Raw genomic sequence first — 19726 nt, forward strand, 5'->3', positions numbered from 1 at the left:
CTGCATTTACCGTACATTACCCAGGGAACATAATCTCCTTCTCCCATGAGACTGAGCTATTTGGGGTCCCCAAAATAACAAAGCTTTAGACAAAAATTGCAACTACAGATCTTGGCAAAGCAGCAGGAATTCTCTCCGATTCAGGAGAGCAGGGGGGAGGCTCCAGAGCAGTTTCCACAGCACTGCAGCCCCGAGGAGCTCAGGAAGAGGAGCAGCTGCCCACAGACACCCACACAGGGGCCATTATGTGCCCAAAATAGCCATCCTCTCCAACAAGAGTGCAGGCTCAAAGGACAAATCCTATCTCCATTCCTATGAGGGTCATGGCCATTCAGTGATATTTATGAGCACAACTATTGAAGGCAAAGACAATCTCTGTTCTTTATCCATCAACAGGAAAAGACTCCAATGGCCTTGAGATGACAAGTACAGATTTATCCCTCCCTATAGTCTATAGGCTCAACTTCAAGTCTGTGCTTTTTTTGACCAGCCTGTAATGCCCAGCGCTGGGCTTTGAACCCAACCCGAGCTGTTTCTTTCAAGAAAGCAAAAGAAAAAGCAAAGCAAGAGGTAATATCTGTAATAAATATCTGTAACACAGAACCATCCAGAAAAAAAAAAATATATTGTTCCAAGTGTACCTTTTTTATTAATTCCATATAGTTTTATTAGAGTATAACAAACATTAAGTAACATACACTACACATATACTTATGTTAATATATTGAAAGAAATCAATATTTCTTTATTCTGCTTATTCTGTTGCAATAAAGGCAATACACAATTACAAAGCTCACACATATGTATTAGTAAAATCAACATTTCAATGTAACCATCCCAGTGAAATGAGATCATTCAACAAAGCTGAAATAAAATGTGTCAATACTATATTTTTTTTTTTCTGTAACACTTTATTGGCTTTATTATAATTTCATGAAGTGTTTCGGTTTTGATGAAGTGGTAGGTTTGGGGCTAGAAAAGTGTTCCCTTGGAAAATGTTGGACCTGGGAAGCCTTTTATGCCTTTCATTTCTCAATTTACACTAAGAGCACAGAGCTGGACAAATTAATACATTCAATCAACTTCTGATGCCTCCGATTCTCTGCTTTGCATGCAATTATCTGGTTAAAGGTAGCTCACCCTTGGGTCCTGACTCTCAGTTTTGTGTTAAGGGTTTCTCCTTGACCTGTGAGATCTTGGCTTCAAAAGCATCGCTCCCAGGTCTACCACAAGCCAGTAGATGGCAGGATTGACCCAGGGCTTCGCTTCCCTGTACACCATGAAGACTCCTAGCAAAATGCAGTCTTGGGTGTGTCTATCTCCGTTTCAGTTCAATACCCTCAGACAGCAGCTTTCCAGGGGAGAAATAATTCCTCCAGAAGTTACAAAGGAGGATTCAGAGACATCTCCATCCAAACAGCCAAGACTGATGGCACTTCACTGCTGAGGACAACAGTAAAAGAGCCCAGCTTCAAGGTGCGAATCATTGGGCTCACAGGAACCTTCTGATGGGGCCCTAAAGCTCCAAGCATCCTGATGTGCACCATATCTGACTTCCCCAGAGAAGGGAGAGCATTGGACACCTCTATCTCACAGCCTCCATGGACCAGAACTACCAGGCTACCTTCAGGAGTCATGGACAAACAACCACCTTCATTACAAAAGTCTCCAGGACTACAGTCACTTCTAGTAGCACATAACTTCAGTAAATCAACACCAAGCAAGGACATTCTTTGAGTACCACAGTCAAGTAACTGGCCCTATTTGTTCTGGCTGTTTGTTCAAGGAAGTCACCTCAAGTCTGTGTTTTCCAAACAGAGAAGGTCTGCTGTTTTGCTAAAAAGAAATAAATATAAAAATCTCAAAAAACATTGGAAGAACTTTGTTTTATTTTTTTTTGTTGTTGTTGTTGGTTTTTTTAAGTCCTTTTGGCAAACAACAAGCCCAGTTGAACCTGAGCAGAGAGGACTTGTGCTGCAGTGAGCTTTGAGCATTTGCAGACAGTACATAAAAAATGGGAGCCCTTGTGACGTTAACATAGTGGTAGATGGCAGCAGCTGCCGTTGAAATACAGCCATTTCCAGGATGGAAGCACAGAAACCATTTTCTCATTAGCGTGCTCCAAAGTGGGCAGGTTTTGACCTAAGCTGTTCTCATTTTTCAGCAAAAACTGTTCCAGGATATTTTATGCTTGTACAGAGTGAAGCTGCCTCCCCTCAAAGCCTCCCCTCTTGTCAGAAAAAGTGAAGATCTGAGTTCTCTGCTGAGATTTCAATCTCTAATTCCCCAACCCAAGTAAGCACTTCAGGGCAGTCCCATCACGGCCCTCCAGCTCCAAATCAGGCATTTGGTTTAACAGCCTCCAGTTTTAATGCTCTGTAAATGCTGGGCTCTTACTATTTATTTCATTTGTATTATTAATGTTTTTAATTACTACGGTTGCACATTTTCAGGCCTTTCACTCCTGGGCTTTACAACAGCTGAGGTTCTCACATGATTTCAGGTGCTGGGGATTTGGGGGCAAAAAATATCTACAGTGGGACCAGGAAATGTGAGAACTGTTCATAAAATGCCTGGGATTAAAATATTGAATTACATCTCCTGCATTTGACAGGCTGCCATACCCTCTCCGTCTCTCCAATACACATATATCTTTCAGGGAGATCTTTGCCAGCTGTGTTTGAAAGGAAAAACTGCAAATATATCTTCTTCCATAGATGAAGTGTACAAGAATATACTGCACAAGGAGGGAAAGAGAAAACAAGAGTGAAAAGGGGGGAGAAAGGGGAAGAAAACAAACTTCTCCATATGCAATATGCTCATCATCTATAGGGTCAAGAACATGTGTGACCCATTGTGAACCTGGCAATGCCACTAATACAGCTTTGTATAGGGCAAGGAGCCTGCTGACCACACTTTCGCTAGCCCTTGCTCACTTGCATAACCAAGTCCCTGGCACAAGGAAACTCTGAAATACCAAGATAGGAAGGAATGGGCCATTGGAAGGAGTAACCAGGTCTCCCAAACTTTTTTTTTGTAGCTTTATCGCATGGGATTGTCCAGTGTGGCATCCTCGGGATAGACTTGTAAAGGCGCGAACATGCACAAGGACACAGCTATGCTGATGGCTTTTAAAACGAGCTCTTTGCTTGCAGTAGAGCTGTTGCAAGGATAATTAAGTCCAGAACCAACTTTATCAGGTAGCTAGAAAGAGGAGCTAAAACCCTGTTGCTGGAAAGGTAGAACATTGTGGGTGCTGTCTTGGTCTCACCTGATGGCATCCCCATCCCTCTGATCCACAGTAATCCCACAGGAACTTCACCACCTACTCACACCATGCAGCAAGGAACAAATTTACCCTGAAAACGAGGTTTCTAACCCTCTCAGGAAGAAGGCTTAGGCACAGAGAAGCTAGGGAATAGTAATTACAAGACTTTTGCTGGCTTCTTCCCTGGCTTGCCCTGTGCTACCTAATGTGCATAGCAGAGGGCCGGACTCTGGGTCACAGTGGACATTGAGCCCTGTGGTCCCAGCAGGATTAAGCCCTGCTGACCCTGGCAGATGACAGAGGATGAGATAACCAGAGGAAGGCACATCTCAAGCCCAATGAGATAATGGAGCATGGTGCATTCTTACCAGACTCATCACCTAATTGCGGGTCATGTCACGATGACCAGTAACTCCCGTTCTAAATGCCGTCATTAGCATCTATGTCACTTTAATTAAAAGATGGGGAGAAGGAAGAGGAAAGAACATGATAATGCATTTGCTGCAAGATGTCTGTACAACTGCGCACATATTTCATTGAAAAGAAGCTGCTCATTAGTGATTTAAGTGGGGACAACGGTATGATTCTCAAGGTCAGGCTGGATGGGGCCTTGGCCAACCTGATCTACTAAGTGGCATCCCTGGCTACGGCAGAGGGTTGGAATTAGGTGATCTTTAAGGTCCCCTCCAACCCAGGCCATTCCATGATCCTGATTCCATAATTGAACAGCACGTGCTGCTTGGGAGCTTGTTTTTTGGACACGAAACGGGAGAAACATATGAAGGAGGGGAGGAGGGCAAGGTTGAAAAGTGGCAATGCTACACCCAACTTTTGCTGCTAGAAAATAAAAAAAAAATAAAAAATAAAAAAAAAATCCCAGTGCACCTCTGATTGACCTGTGGAAGTGACAGCGAGTTTTTACCTAAGTTTATGGTCAATTTTGGCTTTTTTGGAGTCTAGTAGGTACGAAAAGATAATCATAAACCAGCACAATGCAGAGGCAGCAGGAGGACACATCTCCCCCAGGAGAGCCGAGAGCTTCCAGAAGCAACGCTGTTGAGAGACCTGGGAAGATCCTGGGATCTGGAGGACAGCAGGAATGGCAGGTTTGGCAGTGAAGTCACCTTCCGTAGTCCTTACACACACCATCAGCCCATCCACTGGTTGCAGGTTGAAATTAAATATCTGACCTCTTTGCCTCAGACTTGACTAGATTTTGCAAACAGACCTGTTGCCCTGGATCAATTTAGGTGTTGCAGTTTTCTCCATTATCACCATCCCAAGTCTGTAAGCTGGGAAATCGAGGCACCAAGTCTCTGTAACAGGCAGACTAATTTGTACAGGTCCTGTTCCCAGTGTTAGGAGCAACGGGGTTGACTCAGAACCACGGCTGGCACTTGTCACTAAAATGCACCTGGAAAAGGCGATGCTTGAGAGATGTGAAAGGAGCTGCCCATGGGGTGTTTTATCAGAAAGGTGAGGGACAGGGAGAAGGTGAGCTTGCTGCTCAGAGATGAACTGCTGAGATGGAGTACTCAAAAGCCACTCGATAGGGTAAGAGGCCCTCGTGCTGTGCAAAATATTTGTATTTTCTGTAACAGTGTTCCTAATCTCTCTGGTGGCACCAAGGAAAAACACACAGCACACGTCCCAGCTCAGGTAACAACAGGAGCATGTTTATTCAGGTCTGGCACTTACAGAGCTCAGAGGGACAAGGTACACGTTATTTGTTTTCCAGAAAAAGGCAGCCCAGGGTTGGAAGAAATTTATAAAAAGAGACTCCAGCTGCAGGGGCCAGGAATGTGTCTCCCTTGGGGTCATGCATTCCCCGTGCCTGGGCCACCCTCGTGTTGGGGCACGCTGGTGCCAGGCATCTCCATGGAGGCAGGACCATCTGAACGCTTGACAGAACGGTGTCTGGGGGCAATCGTTTCGTGGTGAGTCCCAACCTTGATTTAAGCAACCTTAGAAACTGGGGGAAACAGGTAAAAAAGCAGAAACCCTTTCGAAACAATCCACCGGGAGGTGCAAGAGTGCAGCGGGGTAGGTCCGAAGGAGGAGGAGGAGAACGGTTGGGCCCAACCGCCCAGGTCTCTGATGCTGGAAGAGCATAAAGTCTGGGAAACGACCACCGCGGAGGCCTGCTGAGAAGTAGAGGATCTCCTTGTGGGCAGCGATAGAGAAAATATTGGCTAATGAGACCCGCGGCAGCCCGTGGAAGACGGGGCACCACGTTGCAGAGGTGGGCTCGCCGGGGGTGCCCCCACCGTCCCCAGGGCACCGGCTCTTCCTCGGCCAGCCCCATCACTCACGAGCCCTGAGGATGTAGAAGAAGCTGACCAGGATGCCCAAGGCCAGGACGGTGTAGCTGGCTTTCACGCTGCTGGAGCCGCTGATGTTGCAGAGGAAGGAGTCGCAGCAGTAAACGGAGGCAGCCGCTATGCCAACGTTAATCCCAGCACTGGGGCAAATGGGAGAGCATCCTTTGGAGATGGACTGGCCGGACTTGCCACCTGAATTTCAGTGGGGAAGGGGAGAGGAAGAAAAACAGAAAGCAGATGGGTTTAAAACCTTTCAGCCTTTTGATCTGTTCTGCAGAGGAAACAACAGTACCAAAAAAGCTAGAGCGTCACATGCAGCACAGAGAGGATGTAGCACTTCTCGTCAACTTCAGCCAGCCCACACACTTCGAGAAACACCCCCACCTACTTTCCACACTGCCCCTAGAGACCGTACAACCCAGGGACAGCCCTTCCAGGCTGCTGGCCAAAATTTGTCTGCCACAGCTCCAGTGGAGAATGTCAAAAATCCCACTTCAAGCTTGACCCTGGGGCTCCTCAAGCGAAGTGGGGAAAGCCAGAGAGGGACTCGTGAGCGAACGCCGCGTTATGAGCTCAGCTGCGAGTGAGGCGCAGCTCGCATTTAGCAGCGAGCTCAAGAAATAGGAAGCCATTAGCACTGTGTGCTAAGATGACAGGTTTATAAAAGCTCCTGGCCTCCATTTGTGCATGCACAAGCCGCCCACATTATGGGCTCTGCAACTCGGGCATGCAACACTCTTCCCTCCTGAGTGTTGGAAGGAGAGGCTGAGGGAGAGCAGGGCAAGCCAGGGTGGGATGCGAGCTCTGCACTGCCACCAGGAGACCTGCCAGAGCAGGCTGCTTCTCTGGGAGATCCCCCGGAGCTTTCTTGGTGCTTTTTTTTCTTCTGTGAAAAGCAGGCATTTAGGGAGGGAAGCTGCAAGTTCCTGGCAATCCCACCATGCCTACAGAGAGCAAAAAATCACGAGCAGGACCCAGAGACGAACAACACAAGCTAGCACAGAGCAAAAGCAGGAAGAGTAACCCTGGACCTTTCCTGCAGAGGAAGCCTGCAACACCCTCAACCTCGACCCTTTCACCAGCAACCTCCTCTCTCCACCCCTAAGTTCCCCTCGGACTCCTGGCATCAGTGCAGACACGTGGGCTTTAATGTGACTTGGTTTGGCAGCACGTCTCTCACAAAATGCCTTTAGGGTGGTCCGACACAGCTGCCACACAGAACTTTCTCCTTTCTCCAGCCAGAGGAAGGAAAACCTTCGCGCACTTCCCCATGTAATCCCGGAGAGCAGCTAGGAAGACTCACCAAGTCCCACTCCGACGTACGTTGTCACACAGTAGTTTTCATTCTCCCCACACGTGACAGGCTTCAGGCAGCCCCAGTTGGAGGATGCATCCGAGCAGGAAAAGCAGACGAGTGTGTGGGCTGCAAGAGAAAGGCACGGCTCAGTTAGGGACTGGTGGGGAGACATCACTGCTCAGAGGTCCCCACCTCCAGCACACAGCACTCACGGCATCCAGCCACAGGCCATACTTGCTGTTCAGGCTGCGTCAATCTGTGATAGCCTTTTTGCCCCCCAAATTTGTCAGAGGGTTCAAGCACAAGGGATAAATATTAAGGTTTCGGTTGGGTTAACTGCCAGCTAAAGCCTCAATGCAACTGCGGGTCAGCCTGGTGCTTCACGGCATGCTCTTATTTGCACCAAAAGCTGGTCCAAGCAGTGGCTGCCAACCCAAAGGCAGGTTCAAGCTTGCAGGTTGTATACTGAGATTTGGGCTTATTCACCTCTGCTACCCTGGACACCAATGGGAACTGCTCCAGGTGTGACTACAGGTTCGAGCTTTTCGTGGCCTGCCTTTGGCAGCAGGGCACAAAGCTTAGGCTACACTTGAGCTAACATACATGGTAGAAACGATTTCCCAGCCAAAGCAAGCCCAGCGCTGCAGCAAGACCTGCAAGGACTTGTAGTGCCCCATTACCCTGAGAGTCACAGCACTATGAAAGCATGCTGCTTTCAACCAACCTTTCTAATGTGGAGCAGAGGAAGAGCAGAGAAGCACGACTTCCTACAGGGCAGGTTCCCCAATGTGGTCAACCCTGCACCAGCAGGATGGATTGCACCAACTAGTTCCCATCCCACATCCAAGGAAGGGGAAAGATTGGGAAATGGCATTCAGCGGAGGGAAACGGTCGCAGAAACTGCCTGGACTAGTGACTCAGCATGGACTTGTGTATTTGGCAGTGGATGGATGATCTTCTCTGTATTTTACATATTAAGAACTTCACATTCACACTGCAATTGTTGACCTACATATGCAGACAGATCGGGGCCATTCCCAACACTTGACGGGCTCTGATTTTGGAGCCCTCTGCAAACCTTGCAGTGAGGCCCTGCCTTTCTCTTCTGTGTTTATAGGACCCAAAATGGAGGGGAAGCAAAGTCAGGATGGGAAGCGCAAGGCTGCCTCATTCCTGCTCCTACCCCTTCCAACCCCAGGACAAACAGATTTTCCTAAGGAGGTGATGCTGGAGAAGCCCTGATAGCGCTTGCTAAGGCTTGGCAGTCCCTGCTGTGGTGTATTTTGAAGAGCAAGTTGGATAAATATTAATAACAGCTGTCCTGCTCCACCACAGGCCTGCCTGACCTCTTGAGGTCCTTCTCAATCCTGCTTCTCTCAGAAAAATATAAAAAAGCCCTTTACAGGAAAATTGGAAAAAAATAACAATTGTGCTCAGAAGAATGACTTTTGAGCAGCCACGGCCAAGGCAAGGGATGAAAACAAAAACATAATAGCATATCTCATGAAAACGTATTAAAGCTGGTTAGTGGGAGGTCCTGAATGTCACGCCAGAGCAACTGGATGACTCTGGAGACAAAGCCAACACCACAACCCCCTAGCAAGAATTTCTTGGTCTGTCTCATACAGCCTTCCATGATCATCAGTCTGCCAACAATCCTTGCAACAAAGCAGAGTTACCTGAGCATGCCAGCACGGCAGCCACAACCTACACAGTGCAGCCAGGATTACAGGGCCACCGGTTGAGTCAAAGGCCTCAGGTGAGATTCGTCAGTGGACGTTGCCCCTAGGAGAGGGGAGGAGGAGGGAGCCAACCACTGCATCTGCAGGCTGTTGTCATCCCTTGCTGAAACCTCAAAGCATTTCCATGCGTGGTATTTTTTGATCTCGTTGGCCAAAACTCAGCTGCAAACTCAGGCTGAGACCTTGAAGAGAAGCCTGGCTCTCTCCCTTTCCCCTCTTCCCCATGTCTTTGCTCTCAAGTCTCAGGTGACCTGTCCCAAACCCTTCCCCTTGCAACCACCCTGATGGCAAACTGAGGCCCAAGGAGGCAAAGTGACTCATCCCACCTCAGGGGAATCATCTGCAAGCAGGAATGAAGTGGATTATAGGCTTCCCATGGACATTATGGCAGCACACGTGTCCCCGTATGTATTTGCTCACCATGCTGAATGCACAAGTTGAGCGGTGCAGTGCTAATACATTAAGCCTTAAAGATTTCAAATGTGAACACATCTGAAATATTTGTATATGCAAACAAAAATGCCTCTAGGCATGACACTTTCTACTGCTAAATCTATATTCTTAACACGCTGTCCTGTCCACACCCTGTCCTTTTTCACACCTATTACTCCTTGCCTTAATGTAGACTAAATATTTCCGGAATGGGTGAGCTCTTTGGTATAGTTTAGGAGAGGAACCATTCAGTTTTAACTCCTGCTGCTTTCTGCTTAAGCAAAACAGATAACTAAAGGACCCACTGCAGAGTGAAGAGAGCAAGCAGGCTGCGTGCCTTAGACAGAAGGCACAAGAGGGGAGCAGAATTATTTTACGCGGCTGGAGACAGAACTAAGAGTTGGAGCTCAAGGCTTAAAAAAAAAAAAAAAAAAAAAAAAAAAAAAAAAAAAAAAGCCTAAGTCTGAACAATGCATAAGAAAAGCCTCGTTTTCGCCAACTAGAAAAGGCAGTTTTCTTCAATGTGAAGAATGTATGTGTTTATTTGTTTGCTGTTCAGCTCTTTGGAGGAACAAAGGGCTTCCAAGAGCAGATCATCTGGGGTAATTCCTCAGATAAGAGGTTGAATCCATTCTTGCAAAGAGCAATGCAGGAAAAAGGAGAAAGGGAAAAAAAAAAAAAAAAAAAGCCTTTAAGAGCTCGCTCCAAAGCTCAGCGGCCCCACTGAAAAATGCTGTTGCTTCAGCAGCAATTCCGTTCGGTCTCTATGTCAAATGTTCTTTCCTTTACATTGCTCTTAGACAAGATCCATATGCCAGATCTTCGGGGCACTTTGAACAGTGGGCAAAGCTTTTCTTAAAAAAAAAAAAAAAAAAAAACTCCCTGCATATGCTGGAAGTGTTCGGGGAAAAGGCAACCTGGTTAAGAAACCCTTTTGCTTGGCTGAGAATTTACTCTTATGCTGAAAGGTGTTTTTTTGGGGGGAGGGGGAGAGCATTAACCCCATTCCTGCCTGGGCCTGGACTGCCCGGCTGGAACTGAGCACACACCAGCTGGGCTCTGATGGAGACCCAGATCTTGAACTGCCAGTTGCTTCGTGGACCCCATGGAGAGGGGGGCGCAAGAAGGGTAGAAAACAATTAGTTTCTTCTTATTGGTGTCCTCGGGAGGCAGGAAGGGTCTGTGTTCACTGAGCCAGAGTCTCAGACGACCAAGAACTCTCCCGTTTGCTCTTTGTTTGGCTTCTCCAAGCAGTGACATATGGAAACAATACAGGGTTTTGCATAGCCCCATGGAGTTTGGAAAGGCAGAAATGGAGTCATGGGGATTACGGACCTGTGACTTGGCCAACTTGCAGTTTAACACCCAGCAACAGGAAGCATATTCTCCCCAGCTTCAGTGGCAGCCCCAGGAGTGCTCCACAGGGCCCTTTCCCTTGGGGGTCACCTCCCCACACGCTGTTTACCCCAGGCTGTCCCTGTGGATGCTGGGGAACGGCAGAAGCCAGGGTCACAAGTGGTTCTACCCAGACTTTGCTCCATCTGCCATTGTCGGGGCTGGGCTCCATCTCCCCTCCACCCTTCTTCCCCTCGGCAGCATCTCAGCCCATTTCAGCGCCGTTATCCCGGCTCGCTGCACCGAAAGGGGGAGCGGAGCCATCCCTGGTCTTTGTTCGAGCTGCAACTGGGAAAAGCTCCAAAATATAGACGTACACAGCTGGAGACACACACCCATATAAATACATGCACGGAAGCCCCAAAGTTCCTGCTGCAAGGGGGACACTGCCGAGCGGCAGGTCTTGGGAAGACCCCCACCACCCCAAACCTCCGCCAACCCCCAGCACGGCTCAGTCCTGCCCCCCCCAGCCCTTCCGCAACCCTCACCCCACCTCCCGCATTCTTCCAACTTCCAGAGCACCCATTGCAAGACGCAGCATCTCCCCCACAGCATCCCCCCCTCGCAATAATTTCCCCCCCAACCGGGGGCTGGGCAAAAAAAAAATAATATATATATATATATAAAAAAAAAAAAGAGGTGGGAGGAGGGGAGAAGCAGCCCCCACCTCTTACCTCTCTCCACGCACAGCACCGCAGCCAACGCGGCGAGCAGGAGCGCCTTCATGGTGCGGCGGTGGGGCCGGCGAGCTGCGCAGGGAGATGGGCTGCGCGCAAGGCTGGCGGCAGGGCTGGGCGGCGGAGGCGGGGGAAGGACCCCAGCTCCTCCCAGCGGGCCGCCCCTGCGCCCGGCGCCGCCTTCCCCCTCCTGGTCCCCGGCCGCGCCAGGTTTCGTTTCCCCGATCCGGAGAACCGGAGCGGGGAAAGCGTCGTGTCCTGTCGTCCTCTCACCCACCCCAACCAACCAAACCCCCGCGGGTGCGGCTTTTTATGCCCTTTTTATGCACTCTGGGTGACCGAAAGCAGTGCGGGTGGAGAGGTAGTTATGCTTTGGTCCTGCAGTTCGCTGCTTTCCCTTCAAGGATTTTTCCTCCCCGCTTTCCGGTCGCCTCTGTTTCCGTGGGGGAAGAGCCGTCAGCTGGAGGACCCCCCCCCCGCATGCGGGGCCTCACCCGTGCACAACGTGCTTCATGAGCAGCCCCCCCCCCGCATCCACAACTCTGCATGCAGGAGGACCTACTGCATCGGCCTCAAGTTGCACCAGGGGATGTTTATGTTGGAAATTAAGAGACATTTCTTCTCAGAAAGAGCAGTAAGACATAAGAACAGGTTATCCAGGGAGGTAGTGGAGTCCCTGGGGGTGTTTAAGGAAAGGTTGGACATAGTGTTTAGGGACGTGATTTAGTGGGTGACATTGGTAGTAGCTGATGATTGCACCAGATGATCTTGATGGTCTTTTCCAGCTTTAATGATTACATGATTTATGCCCCTGTACATGCACAGATCTCCTGTGTGCACACACACCTGACACATCCACAACTGCCTCGTGTGCATATTTACCATGTGCGTGGAAATCCCTGTGTGCAGGACTCCCTTCATACATGGAACCCTGCATACACAAACTTGTACTTACACTAGACCCCTGCATACATGATGCCTCCTCTTCATTTACAGACCTGCTGCATGCAAAGCCCTCTGCATGCAAGTAGGTAACCAACTTCTTGACCTGTTTACTGGAGTCCAAACGTGATTAGACATAGAGGGCTGGAAAGTTTGAAGGTGCAGAGCCCAGTAGCATGAGTGGCCTGGGATGACCTGGGGTGCTTAACAGGATGGATCTTCAAAGCATGCGGTGGTCTACCAGAAAGCTTATCAGGAGCAACCCAGGTTCGGCTGAGCAAATTCGGATTTTTTTAGAAATTTTTCAAAAATAGCAAAGCCCTTCAGAAAATGAGCTGGACAGAGAGTACTGGGGGAGGGAGCTTGTAAAGTTGGCTGCTGAGGGAGCCTGGGAATGCAAGTTTGACAAACTGTATACCACAGATGGGTTTAATTCTGCAGAATCAGCATTCCCTGGCAAATGCGCCTGTCGGAAGAAATTCCACCTCCCATGTTTTCAGAGTGCATTCAGAAACCTCTACTTGGAAACCAAATCCATGCCTGCAAGCTCCCACTTCCCCCATCTCTCTTAAGACTCATTTTTAATTCTCATTGCCAGTTATTCTAGCAGGAACTGACTGAGAGTGGTGCTTTTCTGTGGTCTAATACCTTCCACTGAAATAGGCAGCTGGGACTGTTTCATTCTCTGGTTTGCAACTCAAATGCCAAAAATCTGGGAAGTTTCAACTTTGCGGTAGCCTGAGTAACTGTAATTCAGCCTGTCTGTGCACCATCATTCAGATAAACTCACAAGATGTCTGTGTCACAGAGTGCCCAACAACCGAGTTCAACTTTTGTCTGTAAGAGTCAATCTGGCTTTTTGTGGTGCACATGAGAGTAACTTCATGGTATGTCATCATGTGCAGCATCAAAGGTTTAATTTCTGGGTGTCAGGAAGGCATAGCATGCTTTTTTCTGCTCCCCTGTTCCTTTGGTGTCTTGTAGGCTCCCACCCATTCCCAGCAGACATGGACAAAGGCCTACAACTTTCTAGTTTTCTTCCTCCCCAAACCCCAAATCTAATATTAGCAGTTCCACTGCTTCATGGATAGGATCCTGTCTACTTCTGGGAAGAAAGAGAGAGGACCTCATAGTGACAGGACACAACTCATCACGGGATCTGTAGTCATCCTGGTAATACTGAAATGTCTGGGCAGGGGCAACAATAATTACAGGCTACTTACAAGTGGAGCAGGTGGGCAGAGTGCCTAGGGACCAGTTTGCTGTGGTAGATGGCATGGGAGATAAGAAAGGCAGCAGGAATTTGGCCTGTGCGAGGGAAAGGTGGGTGCAGGTAAAAAGATTTGTTCAAGGTAAAAGGAAACGGAGAGGTGGCTGGAACTGAAAACAAAGTGATGCTAGAGTAAACATTACATGGCTTGCTTGTGTGCTGGGGACAAATGGCTAGTTCTAAAATAAGGAAATTAAGATAATGGCAGCTCCCTTCACGGGTCAAGAGAGCGGGTTAGCAGGGATCGGTGCAGCAATTAAAACAGGAATTACTAGGTCTGCAAGGCTTCACTGCTGAACTGACGTTTTGGGAGTTTGAGTTTGAAATGTGGGCCTGCTAAAAGCTTGCTAAGCATCCGCATGCAGAGAGCTTCCTTCACCACCACTTTTCTGTTTCAGAGCTTGGGGGGAACTACCTGAACCTGGCCAGGGCTGTGCACAAGAGGCTCTGTGAGGCACCTACACCCCAATGGAGTTTGCAAATGAGGTGTTTCCCCTGCTCAGTGGAGCAGAAGGGGCTTCACAGAGCAAATCTGATAAAGCCACTTTGCATAGATTCCACAGGAAGGGCACAACCTCCTTTCTTTTCACTAGTTACATCATTCTCTGCAGGTTAGGAGAAAAGCTCAGACTTCTGGGCTGCCAGAGAGAATAGGGGCTGCTCTGTGGAAGAGTCCCATCCCACCTGCCAAAGGTGTTAAACGCTGATATTGATTTAGTAGAGCAGAGGGCCAGGAGGACACAATTTGTTCTCTAGCCTGGCATTTAGGTCCCTTGCCTGGGAGAGCAGGAGACCAGGATCTTCATCCCTGCTGCAAGGTGTGTTTCCCCCAGACAGACAAACCTCTTTGCCCGGAGCAGTCTGCTGCAAGGTAGCATGGCATAAAACCTCTCTCTGCTCTAGGTGCTGCCACAGAAAATGGTGCTGGAGCCATGACACACCATCCCCAGGGCTTCCACTCACACCATCCAGCTCCACCTCATTGGGTTGATTTCATATCGCAGCCTCATCATCCCACCCCTGGATGTTTCTCCTGAAACCCCTGTTGGCTGCTCCAGAACAGAGCTGCCCAGCAGATCTCCAGGCACATTCATCCAAGGGAGCTCCAGACACAAGATTTTTTGTTTGTTTCTTTCTTTGTTTGTTTTGCATTGGAGTCTCCTTGCCTACCGTCCTCTGTCACCTTGACACATCAACATCTTTGTTGTCCTTGTCACCATGCCACTTTTTCCTGCAGCCTATGGGGACACACCTGAGACACCAGTCAGCTGCTGAGGTTCCTGAAAAAGTGTGTGTGTAATCAGGTAGATCTGTGGGCTGCAGTATCTGCTAGAATAAGACCTTCATCTGCTCACTCCAAGCACAACCTGCAGTCACAGTCAGGCTGTCGGATTTATGAACTTTCATTTCTAGTTGATATCAATATTTCGTATTTTTCCTTCTTTTCCAGAACTCTTAAGGTGAAGGTGGTCCCCTGGCTGCTGCATGCTGAATCGGTATCCGAGAAATCACTCTTACTAATTTGGGTCTGCATGACTCAGCCCTTGTCTTGCTTGTTTATTTAAGACTTTTGACAGGAAACGAACTGTGAAGCTTAATACAGGGGTCAGGACTCAGGCAAAAAGTTAAGCTCTGGGTGCTGCTGTGATTTCTCCACTTTGCTGGGAGTCTGCTAGAGGATACGTCCCTGTCTGGAGTGACCGGACTGCCTCCAAAGAAAAGTTGCTCGAGAATTATGCCCTCCAGCATTATAAACTGACTCCCCTGCCCAAGCCTGAGCCTTTTGTCCTTGCCTGGACTGTGTGGTAGGGGTGCATTTCTCCAGCTGTGTCCTGAAAAGACCTTGTACCTTTACCATCAGTATTTTAACTCATCTCCTAGATGGCCACTGGACTTGAGTTGTGGCCTTGTCTCCAGTCCTATCTGCTATCAGGCCTTGGACCTGTGTAGTAGGTATACCCATCTCCAGTCCTATCTCCATCCTCTGGGTGAAATTTGGACCCATGCTGTGTAGCCTTCTTTCCATTCCTGGCTTCTTTTGAACCATCAGTGAGGTTCTGCAGCCCCCTGCAATGGTTCCTGTGCAGGGGGGGCCTCTTTTCTCCAAGCCAAGACCTAAAATGCCTGGTAGTTTGGGAGAGGGAAGAGGCATTCCAGACCCTTCCCATCCCATCTACCAAAAATGTGCCTCTTTAAACAAGCAATCTGGCAGGCTCCAGGGAGGCCACATGGACCACACTGAATCTGTAAACAAGGTGCTGGATTAGTGGACTTTTGCAGTAGAAATCCTAAATTTGGCACAAATGAAATACAAATGGATATGATGTGTCCATGTGTAAGCAACTAGAAGAAATGGCAGTGCAAGGGTTAAGCGGAAAGGCATGTGTTTTCTGCTCTAAGCATTCAGTATCTGATTTCATTCAAATGACGAAGACCAAGGAACTGACCTTACGTAAAAGAATGGAGAACAGGGTGTGAGCAATAAAACATCCAGATAAAGAAAGCAAATGAACTGGGAAATTCACAATTTTTTGCCTAGAAGAGGCAAAATAAAAGGGAAAGTGAGCCAAAACAGCATCCTCCCCCCTAAAGGCCAACAAAGTCAAATCCAAAATCAGTTTGTTGTGCTCTGCCAAGAACCTCAGAGGCATGATGAGCACTTCATAGCTGTCATCTCTTGTCTAAGTGTGGCATAGGGATAACGTTGGCCAGATCACCCAGGCACACACATGTGAGAAACTTAAATCTCTAAGAATAAGTGTAAGAAGGCAAAATCAACTTTCTTAGAGATTTTGTATGATTTTTTTTTTCTCCCAGAAAATATTGCACTGAGTTTTATTGCACTGTAGATGACGGCAAGGAGTTTCTTGTTCCCGGGAGCAGAGTCTGCAGGTTATCTAATCGCTGATTGCATCTGGTGCTGGAGCAGGCCCTGGAGCCAGGGGCAGGTCCCAGGTGAGCTGTTGTGAGCACCAGGCACAGAGCCAGTGCCTGCTTCCTGGCCCTGCTGCACCAGGACTGATCCCCCGGCCATGCATGATGAACCCCATCATGCATGGTGAGGGTGCTTTGCATGGCGTGTAGGGATTTTCTTGGATGAAATAAGGAGAAAACCCTACGTCACTCACGTTATGCAGAGCTCTCTCCACTCGTTGGCTCAGCACATCTAAAGCTTGTACTGCTGACTGAGATCCTGGGAAGCCTGGAGGTATTCTGGGGGGTTGAACACATTTTGGAGTGAGGTTCCTACATGATATCAGTGGAAGAGGATCTTTGTGTCATGTTTGGTGTTAGGCATTGGTGTATAAAAGTCAAGCCTGAACAGCACAGTTATGCTGTAATGAAGGAAAGGTGGCCAGCACCCCAGCACCTTCAACATCTCCATGGCAATGATAGAAGGGAGATGGAGGGGGCCAGGAAAGGTAAACGAGGTCATTCTCTATCCCCAGTTCATTCTCCATCCCTATCTCTCCACTAATGAGATGTTGAGGACAATATTTTCCATCGTGCTTTGATGCACCTGGATAATGATGCTCAAGCTGCTGATGCTGGAGGCAGTTCTCCCAGCAATTGACTCTAGCTCTTCACCATTCCTTAGATGTGAAGAACTTTTCTGATCCTATCTACAAGGTCCTTTTGTGGCCATGTGAACCAATCCTAGAGCAAAACCGGGGAGAAGGCAGCAGTCCGGGTGGAAGGATCTCATCTCATCACACTCCCGTTTATGCTTCCCAGTGTGAAGTATGCAACTTTTCAATGGACTGCAGAATTCCATCAGGGCCTTTTTCTTTTTCTGTCCCAGTTCCTCCCCTCCCAGTTTGACATTTGTTAAACTTGTGATCTCTTATAGCACCCATTACTACTTCTTTATTTTTGCTAAATTGCTGCAAGGGATATTTCCTCATCCTGTATTTGTGCAGATAACGGGTCTGCACTAACTGCAGAGCTTTGTGTTATCCTTACCAAACTGCATCCTCTTTCTCAGACCGTCACTTACATTTACCAGAGTGGCCCAGAATTCTCTGACTTGCAGATTTTACCAGTTTGTTGCCTGCAAGCTCATTCAACATATTCTCTAATCCATCATTTGAACTCTTAATTACAATATTGCATCATACCAGAGCCATGGCAAGCTGCAGAGAACCCTGTTTGATAGATCCTTTTGCTTTGACAGCAAAGCCATTGACAGTTATTTGCTTGTGACTTTAGCTAGACTGCATTTTCTTAGTTTGCTGCCATGTGATACAGTGCCAAAAGCTTTATTAACGCTGAGGTATGTGACAGATACCATTTTTACCCTAACTACAGATTTTGCCACCTTGCCACAGGTGGGAATAACACCCATCTGTCACAAGGCTCTTGCTGTTTGTTCCCTTCTCCTTGATAGCCCCTGCAGCATTACAAATGGTTTAGTGATTTATTTCAGGTATTTTTTCCCAAGACTGGGGCCTGGGCTGACTGCTCTGTATTTGCCCAGTCTCCCCTATCCCCTCTATGACAGTGGGTGCTGTGTTTGGCAGTATCCAGTCTTCTGAAATCCCCAGATTTTCCTCTTGTAAAGACACAGGAACAGGTAAAACAGGCTGGGTTTGGTTGCTGTGATGCCAAAGATTAATTTTCCCACTGCCTCTGCGCCTGGTCACCGTTTAGCCTGGCTAATATCCCTTACTGCTGTGCATATTCATACTGGAAAAGCCACCTTTCCTTTGCTCAGACCTGTGGCCTGCTTCCTTTTAATGTTCTGGGTTTTGATGTGTTCGCTAGCTCAGCTGTGTTGATCTTAGGAACACGAGCAGCAGCAAAACGTCTCCGTGTTAGATGTGGTTGGTGTCTCCACCTGCCTCCCCTGCACTGCGCACGTACTGCAGGCTGCAAGAGAAAACATCTCTGAGTCTGGGTGTGGAACTCAAAGTTGTTGGGGTTGCAGAGCAGATCCTGTGCTAAAGGAGCACCTCGAAGCACCGTCTAGATGTCTGCTCCCAGCAAGTTGCAGCTAATCCTGCAGCTAATCCTTTTCCCTCTTTGTTTCTCTCAAAAAGTTTCTGTGATTTCCCACTCAGAGCATCAGCTTTAACAAAGTTCCTTCATAAATCCTACCCATGTGCTCACTGGTTTTGACTTTGGCTTCTCATTCACAGCTGTGGGCTTTCAGTCCAGGAGCTGCATGGGTGCTGGTGTGTCTGGTAGAGCAACTGGTAAATCCTTTTAAACACATGGAAAACCTAGAGGCACTTCACCTGCGGAGGTTTAATCAGCATAATCCTGGTAAGATCAGGTGCTCTGGCAACCAGAAATTTCAGGAAAGAAGGGGGTTTCCTCTAAATTTGTAGATAGGGAGACCTCAAAACTCCTCTGACCCTTTTATTCTGCTGGAGCATCCGTTTGGGTGCTGTCAACAGGAAGCACTGAAGCCGGTGTGGCGAAGAGGAAGGGAAGGCAGTTGGGGCCTGCAAGGGGACACGTAGCGATAAATGCAGAAATCTGCTGGCAGGAGAAAGTCCCTGTAAGCAGAACCAAGCAGTTCCTTTAAAGAGTGTCTGCTTATCAGCTTGATCCCAGCACAGAAGTGGAAGACCACAAAGGGGAGTCCTCAGTAACAGCTGGTGGGTTTTAAGAAGCCCACCTTGCCCTCCAGACCCTGCAGCACTGCTGCTGTGGCAGATACCTGGCTAAGGTTTGCTCTCCCTCCTGCCCATCCTGGTGCCCTGCACGCTGCCAGCCCCAGGGGACTTCTCAGCCCTTGACATTTTCCTCCCTGCCATCTGACCTCACCCACGAGCTCTTTGATTTTTCACGTGCAGTGAAACTGGTTGAGGTATAAATTGCTCCGTCTGCTTCCCTTTTCCTGCGCCAACTTGCCTGGCGGTAAAGGCAGTAATGGCTCTGGCCCCAGGCCCAACTTTCCTGGAGTTTTTTGCAAGCACCCAATATACTGCAGGGCCTATGGGAAGAAGGGACTTCCCTCTGCTTGGGGTTTTATTGATGCACGTGTTCGTGGCATCGGGATGCAGTGCGGCCACCACAGCCCATACCACAGCTGCCGGCCCCTTCCCTTAGCGGCTGGGCATCTCCTCCTTCCTCTCCATTTAAAAGTTTTTCCATTCCCATTTCTCCCTCGTAGCTTTCCTTCCGTTTTGTGGTTGACTTCACCAAAAGAAACTTAACAGCAAATTTTTGTTTGGCCCTCTCAACATCTGTTTTTCATCCCTGGGCTGGTCTCACCAGTATGCTCAGATCTATGGGTGCCAGTAGATCTACAGGTGCCATCATGGGAAAATAGTTGCTTCATAATCCTGACAGCATAAAACATCTCAGAAATGTGTATCCTTCCCAAAATGTGCAACCAAAACATGGCAGACTTTCAAGACGATGCTTTAGACAA

General features: G+C 48.4%; 1 protein-coding gene across 1 annotated transcript; it reads right to left on the reverse strand.

Moving 5' to 3' along the window:
- Positions 1-624: 624 nt before the first annotated feature.
- LOC309875353 (lymphocyte antigen 6E) lies at positions 625-11287 on the reverse strand. Its single transcript, XM_082754697.1, has 3 exons — positions 11130-11287; positions 6893-7012; positions 625-5781 (listed from the first exon to the last, which is right to left on the reverse strand). The coding sequence occupies exons 1-3, from the start codon at positions 11179-11181 to the stop codon at positions 5573-5575; spliced, it is 381 nt and encodes a 126-aa protein (XP_082610823.1). The 5' UTR covers positions 11182-11287; the 3' UTR covers positions 625-5572.
- Between the last annotated feature and the right edge of the window lie 8439 nt (positions 11288-19726).

The sequence above is a fragment of the Aythya marila genome (assembly GCF_965140915.1).
Source record: "Aythya marila genome assembly, chromosome: 2".
In the NCBI taxonomy this organism is placed as follows: Eukaryota; Metazoa; Chordata; class Aves; order Anseriformes; family Anatidae; genus Aythya; species Aythya marila.

Coding starts and splice junctions, on each gene's coding strand:
- LOC309875353 (XM_082754697.1), bottom strand. CDS start 11,181: ATGAAGGCGCTCCTGCTCGCCGCGTTGGCTGCGGTGCTGTGCGTGGAG. Junction 7,013..11,129: donor GGTGCTGTGCGTGGAGAGAG/GTAAGAGGTGGG, acceptor TTTCTCTTGCAG/CCCACACACTCGTCTGCTTT. Junction 5,782..6,892: donor GTACGTCGGAGTGGGACTTG/GTGAGTCTTCCT, acceptor ACTGAAATTCAG/GTGGCAAGTCCGGCCAGTCC.